The 27,851-nt window shown below is 40.2% G+C and overlaps 1 protein-coding gene across 2 annotated transcripts in view; it reads left to right on the top strand.

The window, feature by feature from the left end:
* The window catches only part of OTUD7B (OTU deubiquitinase 7B), a 57,727-nt gene that overhangs the window by 17,267 nt on the left and 12,609 nt on the right, over nt 1–27,851 (top strand). The window contains exons 2-6 of one of the 2 annotated variants that reach the window (XM_018046024.1): nt 15,377–15,526; nt 19,386–19,574; nt 21,441–21,668; nt 23,008–23,109; nt 25,310–25,437. In XM_018046024.1, coding sequence (XP_017901513.1) covers nt 15,442–15,526; nt 19,386–19,574; nt 21,441–21,668; nt 23,008–23,109; nt 25,310–25,437 — 732 coding nt within the window. In that variant the 5' untranslated portion in view covers nt 15,377–15,441. Of the gene's footprint in view, nt 1–15,376; nt 15,527–19,385; nt 19,575–21,440; nt 21,669–23,007; nt 23,110–25,309; nt 25,438–27,851 lie in introns of those variants that run through there. The other variant, XM_018046025.1, reaches the window with a different exon arrangement.

The following is a 27,851-nucleotide window of genomic DNA, read 5'->3' as shown; positions in this document are numbered from 1 at the left end:
GCAAGGAAAGTTTTTGCTTTGATATTTGCAGGCGTTTTACATTTTTGGACAAAGAGAAGTAATATGTTAAAGGTTTGTGCTTTCTCTCTTGATTTTTGTGTTTTATTCTATTCAAAGTTTAATTATTGCTATGATATCTTAATAATGCACGAGAAGCATAGTGTCATACTATCAATAGAAAAGAAAAAAATCTCTGTGTATGTCATGCATAATTTTATAAAACTTCAGACTTAAGGGATATAAGTCTAGAAGAATACAGTATCTCAAATCCAGTTTATATTTTTAGTGTTGTTGAGCAAAACAAAAATGATTGAATTTGAATGTGTCTGTGTGATTTTCTTTATAGATGGATGACTTCCTTTTTTAAATATGGTTTGCTTAAGTAACTAAATTTCCCAGGTACACATTTTTTTCTTTGATATACATCTGTATAAGTAAGAGATTTAGCTGGGTGGCAGGAGAAGATGGAATTTTCATAGATAAATCCACAAAGTGGATTACATGGAGAATTGAAAATTATCAGTATATGTGAAGTCAAGTGAAGATTTCTGGAATGGGAGTTAACCAACTTAGGTTCTACACACTGTTTTCTCACTGGTTAGCTGTGGGCAAGTCACTAAATCTCACTCACTTGGTTCTCAGTGTTCTCATCTGTCACTTGAGGGTATGGAGTGAAATGATCTTGGATATGCTGGTTCTAAAGTCCATAATTCTAAAGGGCCAAATAAAGAAAATAGACTGACTTTTGCTCCCTTACCACCAGCCTGTTCCACATAAGAGCTGAATGTGAAATATTGATTATGTAAATAATAGAAGCGTATAACCTATATTCCCAGGTCGACTAGACTTGTCAGATTGTGTTATCTGCTCATAACTGATTTTATGTGCATAAATATAAGAGGCTTGCTTGCTTTTAAAAGAGCAATTATTACCACAAAAGGTACAACCTAGGAGGCACTAGTGGTCAAGAACCTACCTGCCAATGCAGGAGACATAAGAGCTGCGGGTTTGATCCCTCGGTTGGGAAGATCCCCTGGAGAAGGAAATAGCAACCCACTCCAGTATTTGTCCCTGGAAAATCCCATGGACAGAGGAGCCTGGCAGGCTACAGTCCATGGGGTCACAAAGAATCAAACACAGCTGAAGTGACTTAGCACACACTTGAATACAAATGAAAGGGACCCAAATAATGCTCAAGATACCCTGGGTTGGAGTTTCTGCTTCTTACCTGTAACCTGGAAATAGGAATATGTATGTGTTGGCAGGCTTGGTCAGGGGTGGAGAGGGTTGTGGTGGCTAGTGGACAGTGTGGGTGAATGTGGATAGTAGTTAACAGCGAAATATTCAAGAGCTTTCCAACCTGTGGACTTTGCATGGCTAGACTAATTTGACTGTGCCATAAATCTCTGGAGAACTGATATGAACCCTGTGTTGTATTCAAATTCAGAATATGTAGGTCCAAGCTCCTTGCTATCTGGGTATCACTTAAGCTTTGTAAGCTGTGTGTGTGTTTTCCATCAGAAAATAGGGGATAGAAGTCTCAATGGGTATTTAATTTTTAAAATTTTTATTAAATGAGGCCATATTTGTGAAAGTGCTTTTAAAACAAATTATAGCAAAAGAGAAGCTATTCTTAGTGAACAGGGAGCTGTACAAATACATTTATTCCTATAGACCTTGATTATACATATCTATCTGTTGAATGATGACATTTAATAATTCAGAAGACTATTTTAGGTATTTTTTTAGGTATATATTAGCTCTCGATTATCCACACACATGTACTAGCATGAATAATTTAGAACCACAAATATTTGTTAGGCATCTGCTATGTGCCAGACAGTTTATTAGGCCTGTTCAGAATTTTTTAAAGTACAAAATAAAGGTGCCAACCTCAAGGATCTTAGTCCTACCTAGAATGCATCTTGTCTTTCAGTCTCATGAGCTCATACCCATCCTAAAGCCTCAGTTTGAGAAACTTCCCTAACCCATCCAGGTAAACTAGTTGCCTCTTATACTTCTTAGCCCACTGGGCACTAGAAACATGTTTAGATTTCTCACAGCAGACTGGAGTCCCTTGAAGGTAGGACTGTGGCTTCACCCTTTGTATCCTCAGGCTATGGTGGACCCAGCTTGATAAATTTTGAGTGAATGACTGATAGTCAGATTGGTGATATAAGTGTCAGGAAGGCCAACTAATATGACAAGGTGGTATATGGTATCAGCAAGTGCTAGTGAGCGTTTCACACACTGTACCTATGGGAGTTCAAATGAGGTTTAGATATAGCCAGGAAAGGTGGTACTGTAGACCTGCATTTGAAGAATTAAAAAAATAATAGTGATAAAAGTATCTTTCTTTGAACTGAAATATATAATTTAAAATAGACAAATTTCTTTTTCCAGTTGTTTGAGGCTTTTATAAAAATTAGTAATCGTATGGTGAAGGAAGTTAATTTATCAGAAGAAATATACAAAGTGAATTAATTTCCTGTGGGTAACTAATCACACATGGGATAGTCATTGTAATTTTTTTTTCCTTCTGCTATTTCTTCCCTTAAATGGAAGTTCTGTACTTGACAGTGAAATGGCCATTAGTTAGGAATCAATAAAGGGAGAGAAGGTTGTCAACTACTGAATATCTGAGGGTTGATTCTAGAGAGATGGTGTATTTTGTTATTAAACTAGCCTGTGTGGTTTGGTAATATTTATTTTTCTCTCATGTCAAAAGTTCGGTAATCAGAATATTTTTAAGGGCTCGTAGAACTTTGTTTGTTTGTTTTATAGGTTATTCTTCTAAAAGTTGAACTTACTGGGAGTTGAACCTGGACTACCCTTGACCCTAGCTGAAAGGGGGGAAAAAAAAAACCATTGTGTGGGCAAATAGGCATACTGGTCTGGATCTAAAAAAGTAAACACTAACGTGGTTTCTGTTTCTATTCAAGTTACTCTTGTTGTGCCAATAATATAATAATAGACTTTCTTTGTGACTCTCTCTGATCTTATTTTTCCAAAGGTCACTTCCATTGTACAAGCCTTCCAAATTGTTAAATTTCCCAAATAACTATAACCCAGGGAGCCTTTTATCAGTATCACTGAATAGACAGATGCCAGTTCATAAGGAGTTCTGTGTGAGCTTCTCCCTCATTTGTATATTAGCATTTGGCTGTTGATGGGATTTGTCCTTTAGGAATTCATTTTTCTGTTTGTAGCCTGATTTAAAAAAAAAAACAAAACTAGAAACTTTAGGAAAAAAAAAATAGTTAAATCTTGTTCTGACACATACCAGTGGTAATGATAAAGCTAGAGGTCCAATTCTTGAATCTTTACTGGTGTGTTTCCACAGTAGCCTATAGTATACTGATGAATTGTTTTGGGAGTGGTAAATTATATGATCGGATTCAGTTTTTTCCTCTTAAGTTTGTTTTTGGGGGAGAAAATAGGCATCTGGAATGAGTAGGGTAGTAAGGGTTAAGGGTGGGGAGGTAGGGTTGGTAGATTAAGGCATGAAAATTTTGGTCAATATGTGGGAAATTGCTGTTCTTGGAGATGTGGGAATAAATGAACTATTTAATTCTCCTGCCAATGCAGGAGACGCAATAGACACGGGTTCGATCCTTAGGTTGGGAAGATCCTCTGGAGGAGGAAATGGCAACCCACTCTAGAATTCTTGCCTGGAAAATTCCATGGACAGAGGAGCCTGGCAGCCTACAGTCCATGGGGTTCGAAAGAGTCGAACGCCATTGAGAGGCCGAGCACACACACAGTGAGCTAGGTATGTACCTCTAGGAGAGGACAGACTTTTTTGTTTTTGCTCTTTATTTTTTGAGGGGCTATCTGGGAGAAGATACAACTAAGGGAATCTCTTTATGACATTTTCTTGAGGACTTGAAAGACACTGGAATGGGAGTGATAGAACAGGTACTGTGTGTATGTGTTAAGACTGTGCTAAGAAATGGTTGTAGCACTGGAGGGTTTGTTTGCAGGAGTAGAGGGAGCTTCTAAAGGAGAGACAAAGGCTGTGTCGGACACCAGCGGAGTGAGGCGGAGCTTGTGGGAGGGCGTTAGGTGCAAAGAAGGCAACTGACATGTTTTGAGGACTTACTGAACACTAGGCACTGTCCTAAAAGCTTTTTATATCTTACATTATTTAATCCTAACCGGAAGTCTGAAGTGTAGATAATTGCCCCAGTTTATACATGAAGGAACAGAGGCGCTAAACAGTAATATTGCTTACCCATGATTGCATAGCTGTTAGTAGTAGATAAGGGATTCGAGCCTAGATCTGTCTGAATCCAGAGCCTATTCTGTCTCTCCAGGTGGAGGTGAAAGGAGTTGAGGCAGTGAGGGTGGACTTGCACGTGGCAGACTGCCCATGTTTCCTCAGTCTTCCTCCCTGGACTAAGTGGAGTTTAGTACTTGGGAGTCAAATTGGCTGTACTGATAAAAATCCTGGTCCTACCACTTTTTAAGGTGGATTATATCATTTAGTGATACATCAGGCTTCCCTAGTGGCTCAGAGGGCAAAGAACCGCCTGCTAGTGCTGGAAACATAAGGGATGCAGGTTTGGTCCCTGGGTCGGGAAGATCCCCTGGAGAAGGAAGGGACTACCCACTCCAGTATTCTTACCTGGAGAATTCCATGGACAGAGAAGCCTGGTGATTTATAGTCCATGGAGTTGCAAACAGACTTGACTGAGTGACTAACACTATAACATTTAGTGGTACATAGGTCTTTTAAGTATGGAATTTAGTCAAATCTTTCTTTTTTTTCTAAGAAAGTAAGATTTTGGTTTTTTTTTTCACTTGGAGGGGCGCATATTAACTAAAAACAATCTGCCAAGATAGTCTTTCATCTCTCCCACCCACCTAGTCAACAATTGTGTGAAATTCTAAGGGTTTCTGTCCTTTCTCTTTCTCCTTGTCTGGATTCCTTGGAACTGACATCACAGACATGGAGGAGTCACTGACCTTTGAAAATTCTTGATGGTTTTGAATGTTGTGGTTTTCCAGTGAGTTTGGGGAGGAGTTGGAGGGTACTCAGACACAGCTGTAATGCATCAGTGGACCGGGAGAGTGGGTATAGTGTGAGAATGTGGACACTTTGGGGGATATTTTAGATGAGAGAATGTAGGGTCAGTAGTTTCGCACGCATTTTATTTATTTTTTTCACATTTTAACATAACTATTATCTACAGCTATGTATTATCTACAGCTATGTTAAATATCAGTTAGTATTTAATTTTGAGTCACTTTTCTCTGTTAATAAACAGTTGGGCACTCATCATGAAGACTGATGTTAGTATTAGTCTGAGCTAAACAACTTGCCAACAGGTCCATCTAGTCAAGGCTATGGTTTTCCCAGTGGTCATGTATGGATGTGAAAGTTGGACTGTGAAGAAAGCTGAACGCCGAAGGATTGATGCTTTTGAACTGTGGTGTTGGAGAAGACTCTTGAGAGTCCCTTGGACTGCAAGGAGATCCAACCAGTCCATCATAAAGGAGATCAGTCCTGGGTGTTCATTGGAATGACTGATGCTAAAGCTGAAACTCCAGTACTTTGGTCACCTCATGCGAAGAGTTGACTCACTGGAAAACACTCTGATGCTGGGAGGGATAGGGAGCAGGAGGAGAAGGGGACGACAGAGGATGAGATGGCTGGATGGCATCACCGACTGGATGGACATGAGTTTGAGTGAACTCCGGGAGTTGGTGATGGACAGGGAGGCCTGGCCTGCTGCGATTCATGGGGTCGTAAAGAGTCGGACACAACTGAGTGACTGAACTGAACTGAACTGAAAGAACGTTCAGGGAGAGAAATCTGTTGCGAATAAGATCATATAACAATCTTAAGCAAATGTATTCGAGATGCCCACTGTTTACAACATGGTGAACACTTTGAGATGCCTGTTTATAACACTGATTATCTGGTTATTGTCAATACTGGGTGGGGGGAGGTGGGCTGTGTGTAGTGGGATACTGTACAAAGAGAATTCAGTTTATCTGAATGAAAACGAAATACTTACCAGGTGCTTGGATGCTAGGAATACAGGATGAACAAGACAAGATTCCTGCCCTCAGATTGCTCATGGTTTAGCGGGGAGACAGACATGTAAATAAACACAAGTACCGTGCAGTATAATGTGCTAGAGGGAGAGTACAAGATGAAACACCAAGGAGGAAGTGGGCACTTTAACTTGGGAAGCCAGGGAAGGTTTTGCAGATGAGGTAGTACTTACGGTAGCCTTAAAGAAGAAATAGGAATTCACCTGCTAGACCAGGAGCCAGAAGAACAACGTTCACAAAGGAACTGAAATTTGAAGCATGTAGTATACTTGCGGAACTGTCAAGTACAAGGAGGGGAAAGGTGGGTTGTAGATAAGGCCGGAGGATTAGGTAAAGCTGGATCATGAAGGGCCTTGTTTGTCTTGAGTAGGAATTGGATAGTAAGCTTTAGTCACTGAGGATCCATTGAGCAGTGGGATATAATACTATCATATTTGAATTTTAGATTGATCAGCCTCTACAAGCAACCACTCTGAAAAATGGCTGGAGAAAGGAAGAGGGAGAAATTAGGAAGCTATTTCCTGTGGTTCAGATTTTGAACACCTGAGAGAAGATAAAAGAGATGTAGTCTGTAGAAGATGTTGGATGGATCTGAGAATTCTTTAAAATTCCTAAACTTTAGTAAAGAACGATTTGTGAGGATAAGGCAAGAGAGAAGTCCAGGGTGGCTCCCAGGCCTGTGACTTAAGTGATAGCAGGGATGATGGTGCTACTTGCTAGAAAAGGCAATTATGGAAGAAAAATAGTTTGAACAGGTGGAGGGATAGTGCTGAGTCTGAAGTGCCTGTGGGATTCCTGGTTGAGTTGGAAAGAGTTGGGGACAGCAGATGCCTTTTAAGTCATCGATGTTTGGGTGCTCAGGGGCATGAATGAAGTTCTTCAAGGGGATGATATAAAATGAGAAAGTGGAAGGCTTGAGGTTAGAACTGTGGGTGAACTAACCTTTTGTGCAGGCACAGAAAGAAAAATTCACAAAGGTGACCAAGGCACAGAACGAGAGAGGCAGGAAGAGTGGTCCGTGTGTCTCAAATGCCACAAAGAGACACTTTAGATAAGCAGTAAGGAGGATGGTGATGGTCTTCTGTATAAGACAATGGTGTCCTTGTCTTTCTATTGAAGCCAGTTTTAGTTGGTCGAGGACTGACTATCAGGTGAGAAAGTACCATCAGTGAGTGTAGTCTAATTCAAAGAGTTTTGCAGGGAAGACGAGAATAACAGCCAGCAGATAAAGCAGGAGGAAAATCTGAAGGAACACCCCTTGCTTTGTTTCATAATTTTTTCTGTGAAGTCAGAGGAAAGGTCATCTACTGGGAATAAGGGAGGTGATAAGGATTTCGTGGGAGGCTCAGGGAGAATGGTGAAGGGATAGGATAGTAGCCGAGAAGACTGGTTAGGTACTAAAGTCAAGCAAAAGAAAGCAGTGTCTCATTGAAAGGAATGAGACAGAACATGATATATGTGTAGTCGTATTACTCTGTATTATTGTGGAATCTTGTCTTGTACAATAGCCTTGTTTAGTAGTGGAGAAGCTGAATGTGAGATCTATCCAGATTGGGCAGATGAAAAGATAAGGGAACTAGGTTTTTACAGGAGAATAAAGTGATCACTCATTATGTATATGTTTAGATAGGCAAGAAAGGACAAAGTGGAATCTAACCATTTTTCACGTCTTCTCTGCTCTCATCCTAGTCTAGCTCACTGTCATCTCATTTTACCATAGTTTTCTAAACAGTTCTCCCTAAATCCACTTGTGCTCCTTGTAAAGTATTCTTCCCACTGCAACTGGAGTGATCTTTTAATATTTTAAATCTGATTCTGTCCTGTTCCTGCCTATAACTCTTCAAAGGCTTCTCCTTACTTTTAGGATATTCATAAGATCTCAGTCTTCAGTAGGGTTCACTGGGCCGCCCCTTTGTCCTCATTTTTCACCATTTTCACCTCTCTGTACCTCCTTGCCACAGAACATTGATATGTTTCCTCTGCTCAGAGCATTCTTTCTTTCCCAATTTGTCTCCAGTTCCTACTTATTTTCCAGTTCTTAGATATAATATCACTTCCTTGGGAAAGCTTTTCTTGATTCCCCATATGCTATAATGCCTCTCCCCCAGTGTTTTCCCCTATTATAATTACAGTTGTTTGTGAAATTTTGTGTTTTTTCCTCTATACTAGAAGCTTTGTGAAGATAGAGATTATGTCTAGTTCATGGTTATGTTCCTAATCTTGACCATAGTGCCTAGCCCAGAGTAGGTACTCCATTAATTTTTGTTGAATTAATGAATAAGATGGTTAAAGAACTGGATGGCTTAGTCTTGAGGCAAAGATGTCCTGAAGTGAGATAGCAAGTTTAGTAGTAGAGAGAAACAGCTGGAGAGAGATGAGGTTGTAGCCAGAGTAAGATGTTGGGAGTTGAAGATTTAGAGGTAGAACAGTTTCAGGGCATGGTGGGGCTGAGTTGCTGAGGTAGATGAAAGTCTTAGCATTTGATGAGTTTATGAAACTTTAGACAGAAATGTTGGATAGATTGTGCAGGTGGGTGTTGAAATTGTTCAGGAAGGTGATAGGATTTGAACTGAGGAAAATATAAGGCAGAGTCATGAGTCATTAATAAACATGAGAGATGGGCACAGCCCTTTCCTGTGGTGAAAGAATTAAATGGCTGAAAATCAGTGCAGTTCTGGGAACCAGTAATGACTGTCCCTAGAGGTGGCACTAGTGGTAAAGAACCCACTTGCCAATGCAGGAGACACAAGAGACAAGGGTTCGATCCCTGGGTCAGGAAGATCCCCTGAAGGAGGAAATGGTAACCCACTCCAGTGTTCTTGCCTGGAAAATCCCATGGAGAGGAGCTTGGAGGGCTAGAGCCTGTAGGGTCACAGTCAGACACGACTGAAGTGACTTAGCAGACACACTTGGAAGCAGTATGGTACAGTAGAGAGAGCATGTGTTCAAAATGTCTGGGTTCAGATTTTGGGTAACCCACCTGACTTTTCAAGCCTTATTCCTTTCTGTGTAAACTGGGAATAATAAGCCTGCTGCAGGAGTTTCGTTGTTAATGAATAAGAAGTGCTTTTGAAAGTGCTTAATATTAACTTGTTATTCTTTTTAAATTATTTATTTTTAGCTACATGCAGGCTTCTCTCTTCTAGTTGTGTCAAGTTGGGGCTACTGTCCGGTTTTGTTGCGCGAGCTTCTCATTGTGGTGACTTCTCTGGTTGCAAAGCACAGGCTTCAGTAGTCGCGGCTTGCGGACTCTAGAGTTTGGGCTCAGTAGTTGTGGCACACAAGCCTAGTTGCTCCAGAGCATGTGGGATCTTCCCAGATCAGGGATTAAACCCATGTCCTCTGCACTGACAGGCAAATTCTTAACCACTAGACCACGAAGGAAGCCCTGACTTATTTTCTTGATTACTATCCTCACTTCAGGAGAGCATGGAAGTGGAAGTAGGGATAAGAAGCAAAGATAGTAGCAGAAGTGAACTTTGAACAAGGTATGTGTCTTCATTTATTCTACTTGTTGAGTTTGTAATATAGGGTCAGCGTAAGCATTTATGCATGAATACAGGTAATGGCAAGTACTGATATAAGGAAGAACTTTGTAAAAGAAAAAAAAGAGGCCACTGGTTGGCTCATGATAACATTGCAGTGTTGACCTACCACAAATTTTTATGGAAAGAAATGCTTTATATAATCATTTTCCATGAAAATTCCATCATTCCTGGAAATAGATTTTACTGTTCTGGAGAAGAGATCAAGTACCATTATGCTAAAGAGGAGGGCTGGTGATTTAGTTAAGAAAAGCATTTTCTAACAATTAGAGCTGTCCAACAATAAAATGGACACTGTAACAAAGAAATGAGTCTCCATCAGAACTTGTATTCTTGTGGAGACTGGATGATTTATCTGTCAGAGATGCAGTAGAAGGATTCTTGCATGGAGGCTGATATTGGATTAAATTAGTCCCTTTTTGCCGAAGAAGTTCAACTTCATGTTTCAACTTAAAAACTTCCTGTAACTTGTAGTAAATGTTAGTGATTTCTCCACTAACTTGAAAAGTTAGAAGAGTTGCTTACCAGTCCAGATCAGTGATTTTAAAATTATGGGAGATTCATCCAAGAATTGGCTTCACAGGTGGCACAGTGGTAAAGAATCTGCCTGCCAATGCAGGAGATGCAAGAGGTGCAGGTTCGATCTTTGGGTCAGGAAGATTCCCTGGAGTAGGAGATGGCAACCTGCTCCAGTAGTCTTGCCAGAAAAATTCCATGGACAGAGGAACCTGGCGGGCTACAGACCATGGGGTCATAAAGAGTTGGACATGACTGAGTGACTGAGCACTCACGAGCACACAAATTCTCTCTGATTGGAAGACTGGAGGATTTGACTCTGATTTAGATTTGTCGAAACACCATTCAGTCAACAAATATTTGAGTGCCTCTTCTGTTTCATTTGAAAGTTTGAAAGCCAGTGTTTTCTTTTTTTCCTTCCTGTGAGTCTTCCAAGACTCTTCTTCCAAGAGCCAAGGACTGTGGGTCTTCGTCATCACCTAGTCCCATTTGGAATTTGAGAAGTCCCATTTGGATAGTCCCATTTGGAATTGGAGAAGCTCAAGCCAGGTGTTGGTAGTGGTGAAAAAAAGGCTGCAGTCCTCACCTGTTGGGTAGGGTGAGGGTGGAGTCCATGGCATGCGCCTTGGAGACATCAAATATAAGAATGTGCCACCAAAAAGTTTGGTTTAGTGCTTTGAGTCTTTGAGCAAGTCATTCTAGATAATGTTAGACTTTGAAATTATTTTTAAAAACTGTGTTTGGAGAAGAATGACCTACTGTGTTGGCATGTGAGGTCTAAGATGCCGTGATGTTGATGGTTTTCATTGGCTGCTCTCACTCAGAAGCTGCTGGCTGGCTTGGAAATGGCCTATGAACCTGTGGCTTAATCAGCTTCACTCTTCTGCTGAGCACCTTTTTGTTGATTGTTAAGGAAATAGCATCTCACTCCGGTATTCTTGCCTGGAGAATCCTATGAGCAGAGAAGCCTGACAGGCTACTGTCCATAGGATTGCAAGAGTCGAACACGACTTAGTGACTAAACCACCACCACCATCTGTGTGCCTGTTGTGTATTTCCCACAGTGTTTCAGAAAGTTATTAAAGTGGCTTTACCTAGTTCCTTTACTTCTTTTTTTTAAGAGATAAAGTTGAAATTCATTTTGCAGGTATGCTGTTGGTTTTGGATTATTTATGTGTTTTAAGTTATTTGGACTGCTACCATCTCTTGTGACCTGATGGTGCCTAAAATGGGCTTGAGGAAAGAATCTTGTCTGTATTAGAAGAGGGGGAAACCACTCATTCACCTATGAATTTTGAAGTAATTCAGTTCTTAAGCATTTTATCTAAGGAACTAATTTCTTTAATAACTTAGCATTTTGAATTTGAGGTTCAGTTCAGTTCAGTCGCTCAGTCATAATCTGACTCTTTGTGACCCCATGGACTGCAGCACCCCAGGCCTCCCTGTCCATCACCGCCTCCCGGAGTTTACCCAAACTCATGTCCATTGAGTCAGTGATGCCATCCAACCATCTCATCCTCTGTCGTCCCCTTCTCCTCCTCCCTTCAATCTTTCCCAGCATCAGGGTCTTTTCAAATGAGTCAGCTCTTCGCATCAGGTGGCCAAAGTATTGGAGTTTCAGCTTTACGTCATTCCTTCCAGTGAACACCTAGGACTGATTTCCTTTATGATGGACTGGTTGGATCTCCTTGCAGTCCAAGGGACTCTGAAGAGTCTTCTCCAATACCACAGTTCAAAAGCATCAATTCTTCTGCACTCAGCTTTCTTTATAGTCCATCTCTCACATCCATACATGACTACTGGAAAAATCATAGCCTTGACTAGATGGACCTTTGTTGGCAAAGTAATGTCTCTGCTTTTTAATATGCTGTCTAGGTTGGTCATAACTTCTCTTCCAAGTAGTAAGCGTTCATTAATTTCATGGCTGTAATCACCATCTACAGTGATTTTGGAGCCCCCCAAAATAAAGTCTCTCACTGTTTCCATTGTTTCCCCATCTACTTGCCATGAAGTGATGGGACTGGATGCCATGACCTTAGTTTTCTGAATGTTGAGCTTTAAGCCAATTTTTTTACTCTCCTCTTTCACTTTCATCAAGAGGCTCTTTAGTTCTTCTTCATTTTCTGCCATAAGGGTGGTGTCATCTGCATATCTGAGGTTATTGATATTTCCCCGGCAATTTTGATTCCAGCTTGTGCTTCATCCAGCCAAGCATTTCTCATGATGTACTCTGCATGTAAGTTAAATAAGCCAGGGTGACAGTATACAGCCTTGACCTATTTGGAACCAGTCTGTTGTTCCATGTCCAGTTCTAACTGTTGCTTCCTGACCTGCATTCAGGTTTCTCAAGAGGCAGGTCAGGTGGTCTGGTATTCCCATGTCCTTCAGAATTTTCCAGTTTATTGTAATCCACAGAGTCAAAGGCTTTGGCATAATCAGTAAAGTAGAAATAGATATTTTTCTGGAACTCTCTTGCTTTTTTGATGATCCAGCAGATGTTGGCAATTTGATCTCTGGTTCCTCTGCCTTTTCTAAAACCAGCTTGAACATCTGGAAGTTCACAGTTCATGTATTGTTGAAGCCTGGCTTAGAGAATTTTGAGCATTAATTTGCTAGCGTGTGAGATGAGTGCAATTGTGTGGTAATTTGAGCATTCTTTGGCATTGCCTTTCTTTGGGATTGGAATGAAAACTGACCTTTTCCAGTCCTCTGGTCACTGCTGAGTTTTCCAAATGTGCTGGCATATTGAGTGCAGCACTTTCACAGCATCATCTTTTAGGATTTGAAATAGCTCAACTGGAATTCCATCACCTCCACTAGCTTTGTTTGTAGTGATGCTTCCTAAGGCCCACTTGACTTCACATTCCAGGATGTCTGGCTTTAGGTGAGTGATCACACCATCGTGATTATCTGGGTTGTGAAGCTCTTTTTGTACAGTTCTTCTGTGTATTCTTGCCACCTCTTCTTAATATCTTCTGCTTCTGTTAGGTCCATACCATTTCTGTCCTTTATCGAGCCCATCTTTGCATGAAATGTTCCCTTGGTATCTCTGATTTTCTTGAAGAGATCTCTAGTCTTTCCCATTCTGTTGTTTTCCTCTATTTCTTTGCACTGATCACTGAAGAAGGCGTTCTTATCTCTCCTTGTTATTTGAAAGTCTACATTCAAATGGGTGTATCTTTCTTTTCTCCTTTGCTTTTCACTTTGCTTCTTTTCATGGCCAAAAGTTCTTTATGTATTGGTAGACTTTTCTGACAATTGTGATATTGAAATGGAAGTAAATTAGACATTGATAATAAGCAGAGCAAAGAGAATGTAAGGATCATAATTTATGAAGCTTTAGGGAACTGAAGTTATTTTTTTAAACCTGGAAATGATCTTAGAAGTCATCAAATCCAAGTCTGGGATATACAAGAGGCAACTGAGAACCTGTAAGTAATTTGACCAAAGTCACCCAGCTAATATATATAGGTGTAAGTAAAAGTCATATGATACGAGGGTAGTAGAAATAATGACAGTATGTTAACGTCTCTTTAGAAAGGAGAGTTTGTCAAACTTTGAGAGATGGATTGAGACTGGGACAGACCATTAGAAATAGAGGGATGATGTGAAAGGTGAAGTACCCTTGACTTTCTGATCTGAATTTCAAACCTCGAATTGATTGGTTTGGTGGTGGCTGATGCAGAGGTTCAGTTAGTCATTTAATCATTTATTCATCAGGCATTTGTTGACTGTCTACAATATTGTAGATTCTGAGCTAGATGTTGGGGCTACAGATATGAATTAAACATTTCTTTCTACTCCTGGACTTCTTGGCCTCTTGGAACAGAACCAGAAAGAATACTTTCTATTTTGTCATGTCTCTCCCTCTCAAAAAAAAAAAATCCTACATGAAGTTATTAAGTTAGTGGACTACTGGTTTATAACCTACAGATCACTGCTGTTTCTTTGCCTTACTATTTCTATGGAATGTAGAGAATTAGGATCTGATCACACCAGTAATTAAGCTGTGTCTTGGGGTCTGGGGAGGTGTGATGAGAAAGTACCTGAGAATCATCCTTAGCGTTTAGGTTGTTTAGAAGGAGATGTTTCTGGAGAGACAGTCACCTGAGCCACCCCGCTACCCTTGGGAGCTCCACTTTTGGCATTCCCCCAGAGCAGGGGATTGGTGGGTGTGGTGGGGCAGGTATGTGCCTGGTGGCTTTATGAACAAGCCGTCTTCTGCAGAGAACTGTAAACCTGTCTGAAGCGGCAAATTTTGGTGAGAAGTTGTTCTTCTCTTGGTTATTGCTTTCTCAGCTGGGACTGCTAATTTCAGAGGAATGTGGATTGGTGCCAGGCTGACGGGTCAGGGACATAGTTCCTGCCAAAGTCAAGTCTGAAGAAGAGACCTTTTTCAGGTGAACTTATTTGGCAGTCATTTGTCTTGATTGGAGATAAGCATGTTTCCTGGGTTCATGAAGTTAGTGGACAAAGATTGACCTTTGTTGGGAACTCTTGGCATCTCTACCCTGCTTTGCATAATTACAGAGTGCTTTATTTTGAGTAGTTTCAGATATCCGTTTGCTCTTCCCATTTCCTCAGCTAGCATGAGAATACTAGTCAACTCGAAAGTTATTCAGTGTGTAGTATTCATTGATTCAGCAAATATTTACTGAGGGCTGGGTGCCAAGGACTACGCCAAGGGGTACATGCTGAGGATATGTTAGTGAATAAGACACACAAGCTCTGTACTTTCAAGAAACTTGTGTATTGGAGGAGGAGGCTAGACAGCAACTAATTAAAATAATTTCAAAGTATATTGAGTGCCTGGAAAGAAATAAACCAGGTGCTATGTTAGGGGATAACGCAGGTGGGAAATTCTTCAGGATGTGAGTCCGCTGCTGCCTTCCATTAGTTTGCACAAGCAAACTGAGGAATAGAAATGGAATACTCTAGAATGGCAGAGGAGGAGCATTATATAGGGGAAATAGTGAACTGTATGTAATGAATGGATGATAACTAGGCTTGTGATGGTGATCACTGTAGTGTTTATAGATGTTGAACTATATTGCTGGGCACCTGAAACTTATGTAATAAAAGGGAAAACAATTAATGTTAATAAGGAATTAGGAAATTACTCCTTATAGTAAATTCAGTTGAAATGAATGATCTAGAATAGTTTCCCCATTTGGTTAGGAAGCTGCTGATACTGGGCTGTGATCATCCCATTCCACTGTGAGTTAGGCCTTCTGTGTTTATTTCCTCCTCAGGTGGAGGCTTGACTTTTGACCTATGTCCTCCCTACATCAGCTGCCTGAAAGTACTGAATGATCACATGACCCTGGACATGGATGCTGTCCTGTCGGATTTTGTCCGTTCCACAGGAGCAGAACCAGGATTGGCCCGAGATCTTCTGGAAGGTAAGGAGTCTTTGGGGGAGAATGAGAAGAGAGAAAGTAAAACGTGATATTTATTGTTAGGATAATTTGGAATGTAAGGTGATCAAAAAGATACTTTGTGTATGGTAGGTCTTACGTTTAAGTTACTTCTAATAATCTATTTTGTGTGTGATCCCCCATAATTTTAAAATGCAAAATTCCTTTTTCACCTTGAATTTTTGGGTAGCTTTTCACCACTGTCAATTTATGCTTAGGTAATACAAGTGAAATTTGAGATTAGTCCACTAAAAGCATAATTTTAGGTCTGTAAGACTTCCTTTTTATGTATTAATGACTTGGATTTTCGTATTTGGGATCATCCATGTTTGTTTTTTTCTTTCCTTTCCTAACTTATATGGATCATTCTGTATAGAGTGGATTAATTTAATGTTTTCGTTTTGCTGCTTTTGTTTACTTATATCTGTATATACACGGAAGTGTGAATATTCTAAATTTTAAGATCATTTAGGCTTGACATCATGTCAGCAGGATTCTTTGTTTGGAGTCATAGTTAACAGATGCTTTTTGATGATGAAAATACATAATGACACAGTGAGGTAAACATTTTGGGGGATGGGCCAGTTCTTAGTATACACAGGTAATTTTTTAGATTGTCAGTCCTTAGTAAGGTGTGGCAGTTTGACATATACTTAGCTGCCTGTGAGACTAGTGTTGATTTGGAAATGGAAGATCAGGGTTTAAATGGCTTTGCCCTTAATTTACATTTGCAGTTTCGTCTCCTACTACTGTTTGCCACAGTGCCTGTGCTCCAGCCAGGTCTGACTTGTCACCTTTTCCTGATCATATTAAATTGTCTCGTAAGTCTGCAGTGTCCCTTCATTCATTATTCTCCTGAAATTGTCATACTTGTAGATTCAACTCATATGCCTTCTCTTCCACTTGTAGTATGTGTTGAACACTTCTGTGCTTTTAGGATGTGTGAGCTACTTGAAATATTTTATTCTCACAACCATTCTGCAAAATAGGTTTTATTTTTCCAGTATTTCAGTTTTAAAAAACCTGAGGTCCAAGAAGTGAAGGAGAGTTTGAACCTATGTGATCTGGTTTCAGAGTTGGGCTCTTAAGTATGTTACAAGTTAGTGTTTGCATGCTGTCTCTCTTTCTGTTGCACACACATCCATGTACACACACATTCATGCTATGAAAATAAAGTTGAGGGTTGAAAGAAAAGTTGAGGGTGCTGTGGAAGTTTGAGAGAGAAATCTAATTTAGATATAGAGTGCAGAAAGGCTTTTTCTGAAGAAGTGACATGTGAACTGAACTCAAAAGGGTGCATAGAAATAGCAAGACAAAGTAGCTTATACAGGGACCCTAAAGTGAGAGTTTGGCACTGATAGTGATTGAGCTAGGAAGAGTAGTACAGGAAAGTGGTAGGTAGCTGGTGAGATAAGTGGGAAGCAGAATACAGAGAGCCTTTGTAGGCTGTGGTAAGGGTTGTGCATTTCCGTGTATGTTCAGTGGGAAGCTGGTGAAGAATTTTAATCAGGGGGGTGAAATGACTGGATTTAAGTTTTTGTACAGGATACTGATTAAAGATAATGGAGCTGACTGGAAGGTGGCCAGAAATGAAGTGGTAAAGTCAGTTAAGAATATTGTCATAGTTCAGGTGAGTGGTGATGGTGACTTGGACTACAACAAAGTGAGAAGTGGGTGGGTTTAAGATATAATTTAGAAAGGGAACCAAAGGACCTGATCCTCATTTTCTGTCTCTTCTTGTCTCTCATGTTTTCCTTTGAAAGTTAATTCTGGTTATAGTGTAAAGAACAATTTATAGGGGGTAGGGACTAGCAGTAAAGAGGCCAGAGAGCCACCTCCCAGGAGACCAAAGACCGGGTGACAATATGAGGACTTGAATTGGGGCAGAGATGATAAAAATGGACAAGAAAGAATAGATTTGAGAGAGATTTTAGGGGTACAAACAACCCTGAGAATTGAATAGTGAGGGAAGAGGAAAAGTAGGGTCTGAGGAATGGTGAAGAGCTAAAATGACTATAGTTTCTGGCCTGGAGGGATTGAGATGCCATTCCTGATTCAGGGAATATAGAAGAAGGAGAAGAAGTAAGCTTTAGGAAGGAAGATGATGGACATTCAGTTTTAGTCATATTGACTGTTGGGAGGACTTGATTTTAAGCAGTTTAGCAGGCAGTTGGAAATAATGATCCGGTGCTCAAGACAGATCATTTATTCATTCATTGGTGCAGGACAAAAGTCCTCCATTCTTCAACAGATATTTATTGAGTACCTATTATGTGCCAAGTTCTAGATGCTTAAACAAAACAAACAAAAATCTCTGCCTTTACATTCTAGAATAAGAGTCAGTAAACATGATAACCAAGTAAATTGTAAAGTACTATATTATAAAGTGTTAGGTGCTATGAAAAATGGTTGGGAATGGTGAGGCAGGTTGTGATTTTTAATTGGGTAGTCAGGGTAGGCCTTATTAATTTATTAAGAGTGTGACATTTGAGCAAATACCTGAAGGAATTGACTGTGTAGATATAATGGAGATAGAGCCTTGTAGACAGTGGGAATAGTTGGTGAAAGGCTGTAAGTGGGAGCAGGCTTAGCAAGTTTCTGGGACCAGGAAAGAGGCCAGTATGACTGATGCAGAGTGAGCAAAAGGAGTTGGAGCAAATGGTGAATCTGATGGTTCAGAAGTAAATTCATCCAGCATGGGTGATTAATACGGCTTAACTGGAGAATTAGAATTACAACAAGAAGCGTAACAGCAATGGCAGTAAATACCAGTATAATGCTTTCTGTGTGCCAAGCATTGTTTTAAGTGCTTTCAATTAATTTAATCTTCATAACAGCTCTATGTGGAATCATCTCCACTTTCATAGCCAGGGAACTTGAAGCACAGAGGAAAGATTAGAGAAGTAGGCCAGGTCATAGAAAGCCTTGAATTTCAAACAAAAGAGCCTAAGCTTTATTCCATAGGCAGTGGTGTATGCCACTAAAAAAAATTTGATTATGGAACTAAAACGATCAGAATTGTTCTATAGAAAGATTAATCTCATGGGATCCTTCAGAATAGATTGGAGGTGGGCACTAGGTGATACAGGAATTGAATTAAGGTGGTGACGAATGAAATAGAGCAGAAAGAAGTATGAACAGTTATGCAACATGTTGTTTATTGGCTAGTTTAACTGGAGAAAGCAATTTAAAAAGTCTGTGGTAGCAGACCTATCATTTCAGTCTACTGACAGTCCCTCCCCTCTATAATTTGTTCTTTACAACCAGAGTTAACTTTCAATGGAAAAAGAGTAATGATTCTTAAGTTTGAGGGGAATTAACAATTCCCTTGGATAGCCTGATGGCAGCTATCAGCTCTTTCTTTAGAAAAATGCACATACCTATAACTTTGTGTACAACTTCAGGTGACTTAGGACACCCCAGAGCACATCTAGACTCAGAACTCTCTGGATCGCAGAACTAGGAGACTTGGGCTTGTGTCCTGCTGAGGCCCTGGTGCAAACTAGCTGTGACTTTGGGCAAATAACTCTACTTCTTAAGACTTCCTTTTCTGTAAAATGACATTACTAGGTCTCCAAGGGCCTTTTCAGTTCAGAGAGATCAATGTTCTGTGCTCATGGAGCTTTCTTAGGAAACAAACAGCAAGTAAATAAAGAAGTTGTGGTATTCCAGTCTGAAGTGTGTTGAAGGAAATTAGAGTAGGGGAAGGAAAAGGAGGACCGGAGTGTACATGAATATATACTTGCTAGTTTTCGTAAGATGCTTAGAATGATGGTTCTGTGTCTTTCCTCAATTTTCCTGTACTCTCAGCACCCAATTCACTTTTTGTTTTGTATCCTGACAGGAAAGAATTGGGATGTGAGTGCCGCCCTCAGTGATTTCGAGCAGCTACGTGAGGTCCATGCTGGGAACCTGCCCCCACCCTTTAGTGAAGGGAGTGGTGGCTCCAGGACCCCCGAGAAAGGGTTTTCTGATCGAGAGTCTACTCGTCCTCCCCGGCCCATCCTACAGCGGCAGGATGACATCGTTCAAGGTATTGGGGTACTGAGGGCTGTTTCTCTATATGGAGTAAAAAGGAAGGGAGACAGCTGCTAACCAGAGAATTTCGTGATCCTTTGGAAATGATTCCTTTCTTCTCCCACCTCCCCAGTCAGATGATCAGAGGTGAACTCAGTCCTCCAGCTGCTGGAACCCCTCATTGTTTGTATCTGGAGTACTGTCCAGATTAAAAGCCTTCTTCAGATACTATGAGAGAGAGAGAAGAAGGGTAGCAATCTCATTGTCAAGATAAAATACACAGAAAGAATTCAAAGGATCACTATCACCTACCCTTTTGGGGAGGGCATTTTGTTAATATTTATTACTATCTGTCAAATTTTTAAAATGCATATATACTATCTCAGCAATTTTGTTTCTAGGAAGATTTTATCATGTGTATGTGTGTGTATCCTTTTAAATAAATGCATACATAATTCATAAGTAGATACAAAGACATGTAGTGTAAAGCTTGAAAACAACTTTTAATACCCATTAGTAAAGGAGTGGTTAAATAAATGGTAATCATCCATATCGTGGAATACTTTGCAGCCATTAGAAAGAATTAAGTAGAACGTGATGGAACTTGTTTAGAAAAATCTCTTTACTCTATTGAGAAAGGTAAGATGCAGAACTGTTTATGTTTTAAAAATTATTATAAAAGCTATGTGCAATTCTATGTGCATAAAACAATTGTACAAGGATACAGAAAGTCCCCTTTAGGGAAGGGATCAGGACTTTTGAATGACAGGGAGATTTCTTTTTAACACTTTAAACCTTTTGGTAGTATTTTTTATTTTTTACATGGGCATGTGGTACTTTTAAAACACCTTAAAAAAGAGCTTAAAAAACAACATCACTATAGAATAGCATTAGACTGACTCCTCACTTACTTTGTGCAACATCCCTGGTAAATATTGGATTAGAATCTGCTACTCAATGTGATTTTTAGGTCTTTTGATAGTCTCTATATAACTTAGGCCATGCAAATGAATTGTAATACTCTTCTGAGCAAGTTACGATCACAGTGGAATATCTGCTGGAGAATTATAAGTGCCATGTATTCAAAACAAGTTAAATAATTTGGGGGGGCACTGTTTATATTACTGCCTTCCTCTGTTAAGTAAGAATTGACTATACCATAAATTCCTGATGAATATATCAAGAAAAGTTGTAGTAAATAGTGTAAATAAATGTTATTGATGGTAGATAAGAAAGTTCCTGAATGTGTAAGATTTTTCATTAATTTTCTTTTTTAAAAAAATTATTTAATTTTAAAAATAAATTTTATTTCTTTATTTGAAAATTTTTTTCATTTATTTTTAGTTGGAGGATAATTGCTTTACAATGTTGTGTTGGGTTTTGCTGTACAATGTGAATCAGCTATAAGTATACATATGTCATTAGTTTTCTATAATGGAAATCCTTTTTCTACATTCTCCGAGATTTATCAGCAAGATTATTTGACTCAGTCTGTTGATAGCCAAATGGAATTCTGTTTCCCTTATTCCGTCTTCCTCTCACCAAACAATGACCAAGTTGCTGAATGAATAGGTCCCTATTATGTTGTGAAATGGAAGTGGAAGAAGACAGTGTCATGGGAAGAAGTTGTTCAGGCAAATTCCAAAAAGGGTAGAAAGAGGACTGTATATTTGGTGCTAATGTGAGTGCCTAAGAAAATGCCACTTTGTATATTTCACAATTATATTTGGCATGAGAAAGAGGGTCGTAAAATTTGGTAGCCATTTAGACTTACAGTTTTTCCCTGAGTGGAAACCTTGTCAAGAGGTAACCATCACTACATGAGTGGAAAGTTCTTGAGTGGGTTTTGTCTGTTCTAAGGTGACTCCATTTCTCATTGCAGAAAAACGCCTGTCTAGGGGCATCTCCCACGCCAGCTCCAGCATTGTTTCCCTGGCCCGGTCCCATGTCTCCTCCAATGGTGGGGGTGGGGGGAGCAGTGAGCACCCCCTGGAAATGCCCATCTGTGCCTTCCAGCTTCCAGATCTCACTGTGTACAATGAAGACTTTCGCAGCTTCATAGAGAGAGACCTCATCGAGCAGTCCATGCTGGTTGCCTTGGAGCAGGCAGGTCAGTGAGTGCTTCCTTCCCAGTGCTTCTCCATCCCTCTGCCGAGGGGCTGGGTTTGACCAGCAGCTTCCAGTCTAAGCCTGTGATCTGATTGATGGCAGTCAAACTCAGTGGTCAGTCAGAGATGTGTACTGAGCTAGGTGCGTCTTCAAGTTAAAGAAAGGACGCAAACAGGACACTTGGCTCCGGAAATTTCCTGTTTGATGGAAGGGAAACCAGATACACATGTGAAAGGCCTAGGAATCAATACCTAAAAATCAATACATAAAAATACAAGTGAATTATAATTGGCTCTGGAGCACCTTGCGAACAGAAAGAACCAGTGTTATAGATGATACACAGTGGTGATTAACTAAGTCACATTTATTTATATAAACCCCAAAGTTTTATTTACCTTTAAAATTATGTTTGTCTTAAATTATTGTTAAAATTAGTTGGTATAATGAATGAGGCAGCTGGGATTTCTGGGAAACCTAGTCGGGTATTAACTCCCATGGAGGGTCTGGGGGATGGGAGTTGGGGGCATGGAAAGGAAACTTATTTTTCATTTTGTACCCTTCCATACTAATCATGCACATCTATTTATAATTTTTAAGTAGTTAGTCATTTGTCTGGTATGATTATAGGCCAGTTTTTCTTTCAGTAGACTTTTCAGTAATTGAACATTGTTAAGCATCATTCATACAATATTTTCTTTATATAAGTAGCAGGTTGGCAACTGTAGGATGACTACAGAACTGAGACTCATTTTCTTAGGTGTTTTCAGTATTTTATTTTATTGCTCATGTCTTTAAAATCATACCACATGCATGCTGACATGCTTACTGTCATATATGCAGATGATACTTGCATGACACTTTGAATATTTGTGTTGGGTTGATTTTCTTTTTACTGATGATCGATTTGTGCCGATCTTTATTGCAGTCTATGACCTTGGCCTCATCATCCATCCCAGAGTTGTTCAGTCTTAGCACTATTGACATCTAAGATCAGATTATTCCTTGTGTGTCGTGTTTAGCAGCCTTCCTGGCCTCTACTTACTCGATGCCAGTAACATCCCCCTCACCATTTGGGACAACCAAACATATTTCAGGATGTTGCCATATGTCCCTCAGGGGACAAAATTGGCCCCATGTAAGAATCTCTAATCTAACCAATTATACTCCCCAAATTTTAATGAACCAGATATAAGTGAAGAAGATACACAGAGTAATAGAGTGGTGGTTTGATTCTAGGTAGGCTTTCTAGAAGAGGCAAGCTTGGAGTCTTGTATTAGAAGTAAAAAAGTAGAGAACTTTATGGATAATCTGCTCATCTCCCTTTCCTCGCGTTTCTGTAGGGCGTTTGAACTGGTGGGTGAGTGTGGACCCCACCTGTCAAAGGCTCCTTCCTTTGGCAACTACTGGAGATGGAAACTGCCTCTTGCACGCAGCCTCTCTTGGTGAGTCATGAGAATGGCCCTTCATTCCCTCACAGAAAGGAAGCAATAGTTAAATCGCATGTGAAGGACTTCAGCCAACCAACCTTGATCTTAGAAGTGATGGCTCAGAGCAAGGTGTATGTATGTGTGTGTGCTGGTGCAGAAGATAAAAGAGAGCCCTGTCCTGGTTGTTCACCCTTGTTGAGAAATTGTATGGAGAGCATGGGATTTAGCACAAGTCTCACTCTGAGAATTGACCCCTAAAAGTGATAAACAGCAGAAAGCAAGTAGTATACTGTTTGTGTATGTATATAATTCTACTTTAAATTCATTCTTTTGGTATATAAAAAAGATATGTTTTCATCAGACCCATATGAGACTTGTTTATTTTAATATTATTTTTTAATGAACCTTTATTTAATTAGTTTTCATTTTTACTTAGAGGATAATTGCTTTGCAGTATTGTATTGGTTTCTGCCATACATCAACATGAATCAGCCATAGGTATATATGTATGTCTCCTTCCTCTTGAACCTCCCTCCCACCTGCCACCCCATTCCAGCCCTCTAGATTGTGTATGTCTAATCTGGAATAATGTATTTTTCTTTTTCTTTCTTCTTTTTTCACTTCCAGTTGTATTGATATAATTGACATACAGCACTGTATAAGTTCTAAGATATACAGTATAGTGATTTGACCTGCATACATTATGAGATGATTACAGTAAATTTAGTGAACATCCATCATCTCATACAAAATTAAAGAGATAGAAAAAGAATTATTTTTTCCTCATGATGATAACTTTTAGGATTTACTGTCTTAACTTTCATGTATAATGTACAGCAGTGTTAATTATATGTATCATGTTGTACATTACATCCTAAGAGCTCAGTAGTCTTAGTCTTGTATATATGGAATGTAGTACCTTTTAACTACCTTCATCCAGTTCTCCCTGCTCCTACCCCCTGCCCTTGGTAACCACAGATCTGATGTCTTTTTCTGTGAGTTTGGTTTTGAAGTATAATTGACCTATAATGCTGTTATATCCTGGCACACAGCGTGGTGATTCAAATATTTCTATACATTTCAGAATAATCACCGTGTTAAGTCTAGTTACTGTCTGTTACCATACAAAGATATTACGTAATTATTGACTTGTTTACTTTAAATTGATATGCCTATTTAAAATTCAGTATATTATTTGCCTTGCTGCTGCTAAGTCACTTCAGTAGTGTCCGACTCTGTGCAACCCCAAGAGTACTGGAGTGGGGTGCCATTTTCTCCTTAGTTTTTTAAAAAAATGTCCCCATTTTCCAACCATTCCTCAAGCTTTGATTCTGATTGCCATGTGTCAGACCCATCTTCTCTGCTGCTACTCTGTGTTTTATTTATTTTTTAGCTTTTTAAAAAAATTGTCTGAGCCATGTGGCTTATAGGATTTTAGTTCCCCATCAAGGAATTGAAGCCAGGCTCTCAGCAGTGAGGGGGGGGGCAGTGAAAATATGGAGGTCTTACCCACTGGACTGCCAGCGAATTCCTACTCTGTATTTTAATTTGTTAGACTTGGTATCAAGAGTAAAGGCTTTCTGGTTCTTCCCTGTTTGCCCAGTGGTTAAAGACTTCCCCTCCCAATGCAGGGGGTGCAGGTTTGATCCCTGGTTGGGGAGCTAAGATCCTACATGCATCATGGCCAAAAAAACAAACAAAACAGAAGCAATGTTGTAACGAGTTCAGTAAAGACTTTAAAAAGTCTTCTTGTCAGGAGTTTGTAGGCTATGGTCTATCCTCTGCTTTTAGGCTGTCAAAAGTTTCTGAGCCTCTACAGTAGGAACGTCTTTTCTTTCCTGATTACCTTTCTGCTGAGTTACAGCAGGAGTTTCTTTGAACCTGGGCTTCAGGCCTGATATCCTTCATGCCAGAATCTGTGTATCGTAATTAAGTGGAGTTGAGTCAAGGTAAGGTATCTTGAAAATGAAAGTGTTAGTCACTCAATCGTGTCTGACTCTTTGTGACCACATGGACTGTAGCCCACCAGGCTCTTCTGTGCATGGAATTCTCCAGGCAAGAATACTGGAGTGAGTTGCCATTTCGTTCTCCAGGGGATCTTCCTGACTCAGGGATTGAACCCAGGTCTCCCACGTTGCAGGCAGACTCTTTACCAACTGAGCCACCAGGGAAGCAATACAAAAGGTATCTTAACCATTATGTTTTCTTGCCATAGGGATGTGGGGTTTCCACGATCGAGACTTGGTGTTGCGGAAAGCTTTGTATGCACTGATGGATAAGGGAGCCGAGAAGGAAGCATTAAAACGGCGCTGGAGGTGGCAGCAAACTCAGCAGAATAAAGAGGTGAGGAAGCCCGGGTGGGAACACCTTGTTTCCCAGAGTTACGTAAGGGACTGCTCAGTGCCTCCTGTAGGAGATGTCTCCTACTTAGGTGCTCTTAGGCCAGTGTTACTCTTAACAATCCTATTGAAATTCAGATACCACCAGAGGGTACATGCCTTCTGATAGAGTTATGAGAACTGGTGTGGGGAAGTGGGACCTATAGAGGAGGTATCTAATGCTGTGCTTTTCCTGATGAGGCACTCAGTAAGCCTTCAGTGGCTGTCTTTTGCAAAATGAAATACAACAAGCTTATAGGATTTTTCTGTTGTTTCGGTTTTTTACTTATAATAAGCCTAGACCAATTTTTAAGGACTTATGTTTTTAACTCTTATTAATGTAAATGTGTAAAAAAAATTGGGGCCGAATATACCATTTGTTTTTCATAAATTCAGTTTACTTCTTAAAAAACTAAAAGCATGAGTTTGAATGTTTTATTATTATTAGAATTTTATGTTCTGAAGATTTAAAACATGGAAATAGAATGGCTTATGTTTCTTTCTCAAAAATGAGCTCAATTGTTAAAATTAGGATGATATTAAGATCAGTATCTGGTCTTTGATTAGCCAGTCTGCCCCAGAAGACTCCTGAGGGAAATGAATGCACAGGGGCAAGACTAAGTAAATAGCTTTCTTTATTGACACCAAACCCCCTGGCTTTCTGGTGAGCTGAGCTGGACTTTATGGAGTTCTTTTTTTTTCTTTGGCTGAGCTAAAGCCAGCCTAGTGTTTATCTTCTTCGCTGTTGAATTCACACTATACCTGAACCTCCAATCCCAAAGAAACATAATGCCAAAGAATGCTCAAACTACCACACAATTGCACTCACCTCACACGCTAGTAAAGTAATGCTCAAAATTCTCCAAGCCAGGCTTCAGCAATATGTGAACCGTGAACTTCCAGATGTTCAAGCTGGTTTTAGAAAAGGCAGAGGAACCAGAGATCAAATTGCCAACATCTGCTGGATCGTGGAAAAAGCAAGAGAGTTCCAGAAAAACATCTACTTCTGCTTTATTGACTATGCCAAAGCCTTTGACTCTGTGGATCACAATAAACTGTGGAAAATTCAAGAGATGGGAATACCAGATCACCTGACCTGCCTCTTGAGAAACCTGAATGCAGGTCAGGAAGCAACAGTTAGAACTGGACATGGAACGACAGAGTGGTTCCAAATAGGAAAAGGAGTCCGTCAAGGCTGTATATTGTCACCCTGCATATTTAAGTTATATGCAGAGTACATCATTGGAGAAGGCAATGGCAACCCACTCCAGTACTCTTGCCTTTAAAATCCTGTGGATGGAGGAGCCTGGTAGGCTGTAGTCCATGAGGGCGCTAAGAGTCGGACACGACTGAGTGACTTCACTTTTCACTTTCATGCATTGGAGAAGGAAATGGCAACCCACTCCAGTGTTCTTGCCTGGAGAATCCCAGGGACGAGGGAGCCTGGTGGGCTGCCATCTATGGGGTTGCACAGAGTTGGACACGACTGAAGTGACTTAGCAGCAGCAGAGTACATCATGAGAAATGCTGGGCTGGATGAAGCACAAGCTGGAAGCAAGATTGCTGGGAGAAATATCAATAACTTAAGATATGCAGATGACACCATCCTTATGGCAGAATGAAGGAGAACTAAAGAGCCTCTTGATAAAAGTAAAAGAAGAGAGTGAAAAAGTTGGCTTAAAGCTCAACATTCAGAAAATGAAGATCATGGCATCTGGTCCCATCACTTCATGGCAAATAGATGGGGAAACTGTGGAAACAGTGTCAGACTTTATTTTTTTGGGCTCCAGAATTACTGCAGATGGTGACTGCAGCCATGAAATTAAAAGATGCTTGCTCCTTGGAAGGAAAATTATGACCAACCTAAACAGCATATTCAAAAGCAGAGACATTACTTTGCCAACAAAGGTCCATCTAGTCAAGGCTATGGTTTTTCCAGTAGTCATGTATGGATGTGAGAGTTGGACTGTAAAGAAAGCTGAGTGCAGAAGAATTGATGCTTTTGAACTGTGGTGTTGAAGAAGGCTCTTGAGAGTCCCTTGGACTGCCAGGAGATCCAACCAGTCCATCCTAAAGGAGATCAGTCTTGGGTGTTCATTGGAGGGACTGATGTTGAAGCTGAAACTCCAATACTTTGGCCACCTGATGCGGAGAGCTGACTCATTTGAAAAGACCCTGATGCTGGGAAAGGTTGAGGGCAGGAGGAGAAGGCGACGACAGAGGATGAGATGGTTGGATGGCATCACTGACACAATGGACATGGGTTTGGGTGGACTCCGGGAGTTGGTGATGGACAGAGAGGCCTGGCGTGCTGCGGTTCATGGGGTCGCAAAGAGTCAGACACGACTGAGCGACTGAACTGCACTGATACCTGAACCT

This window comes from Capra hircus, chromosome 3 (assembly GCF_001704415.2).
Source record: "Capra hircus breed San Clemente chromosome 3, ASM170441v1, whole genome shotgun sequence".
NCBI lineage: Eukaryota > Metazoa > Chordata > Mammalia > Artiodactyla > Bovidae > Capra > Capra hircus.
This window is presented reverse-complemented; position numbering and strand designations above follow the sequence as displayed.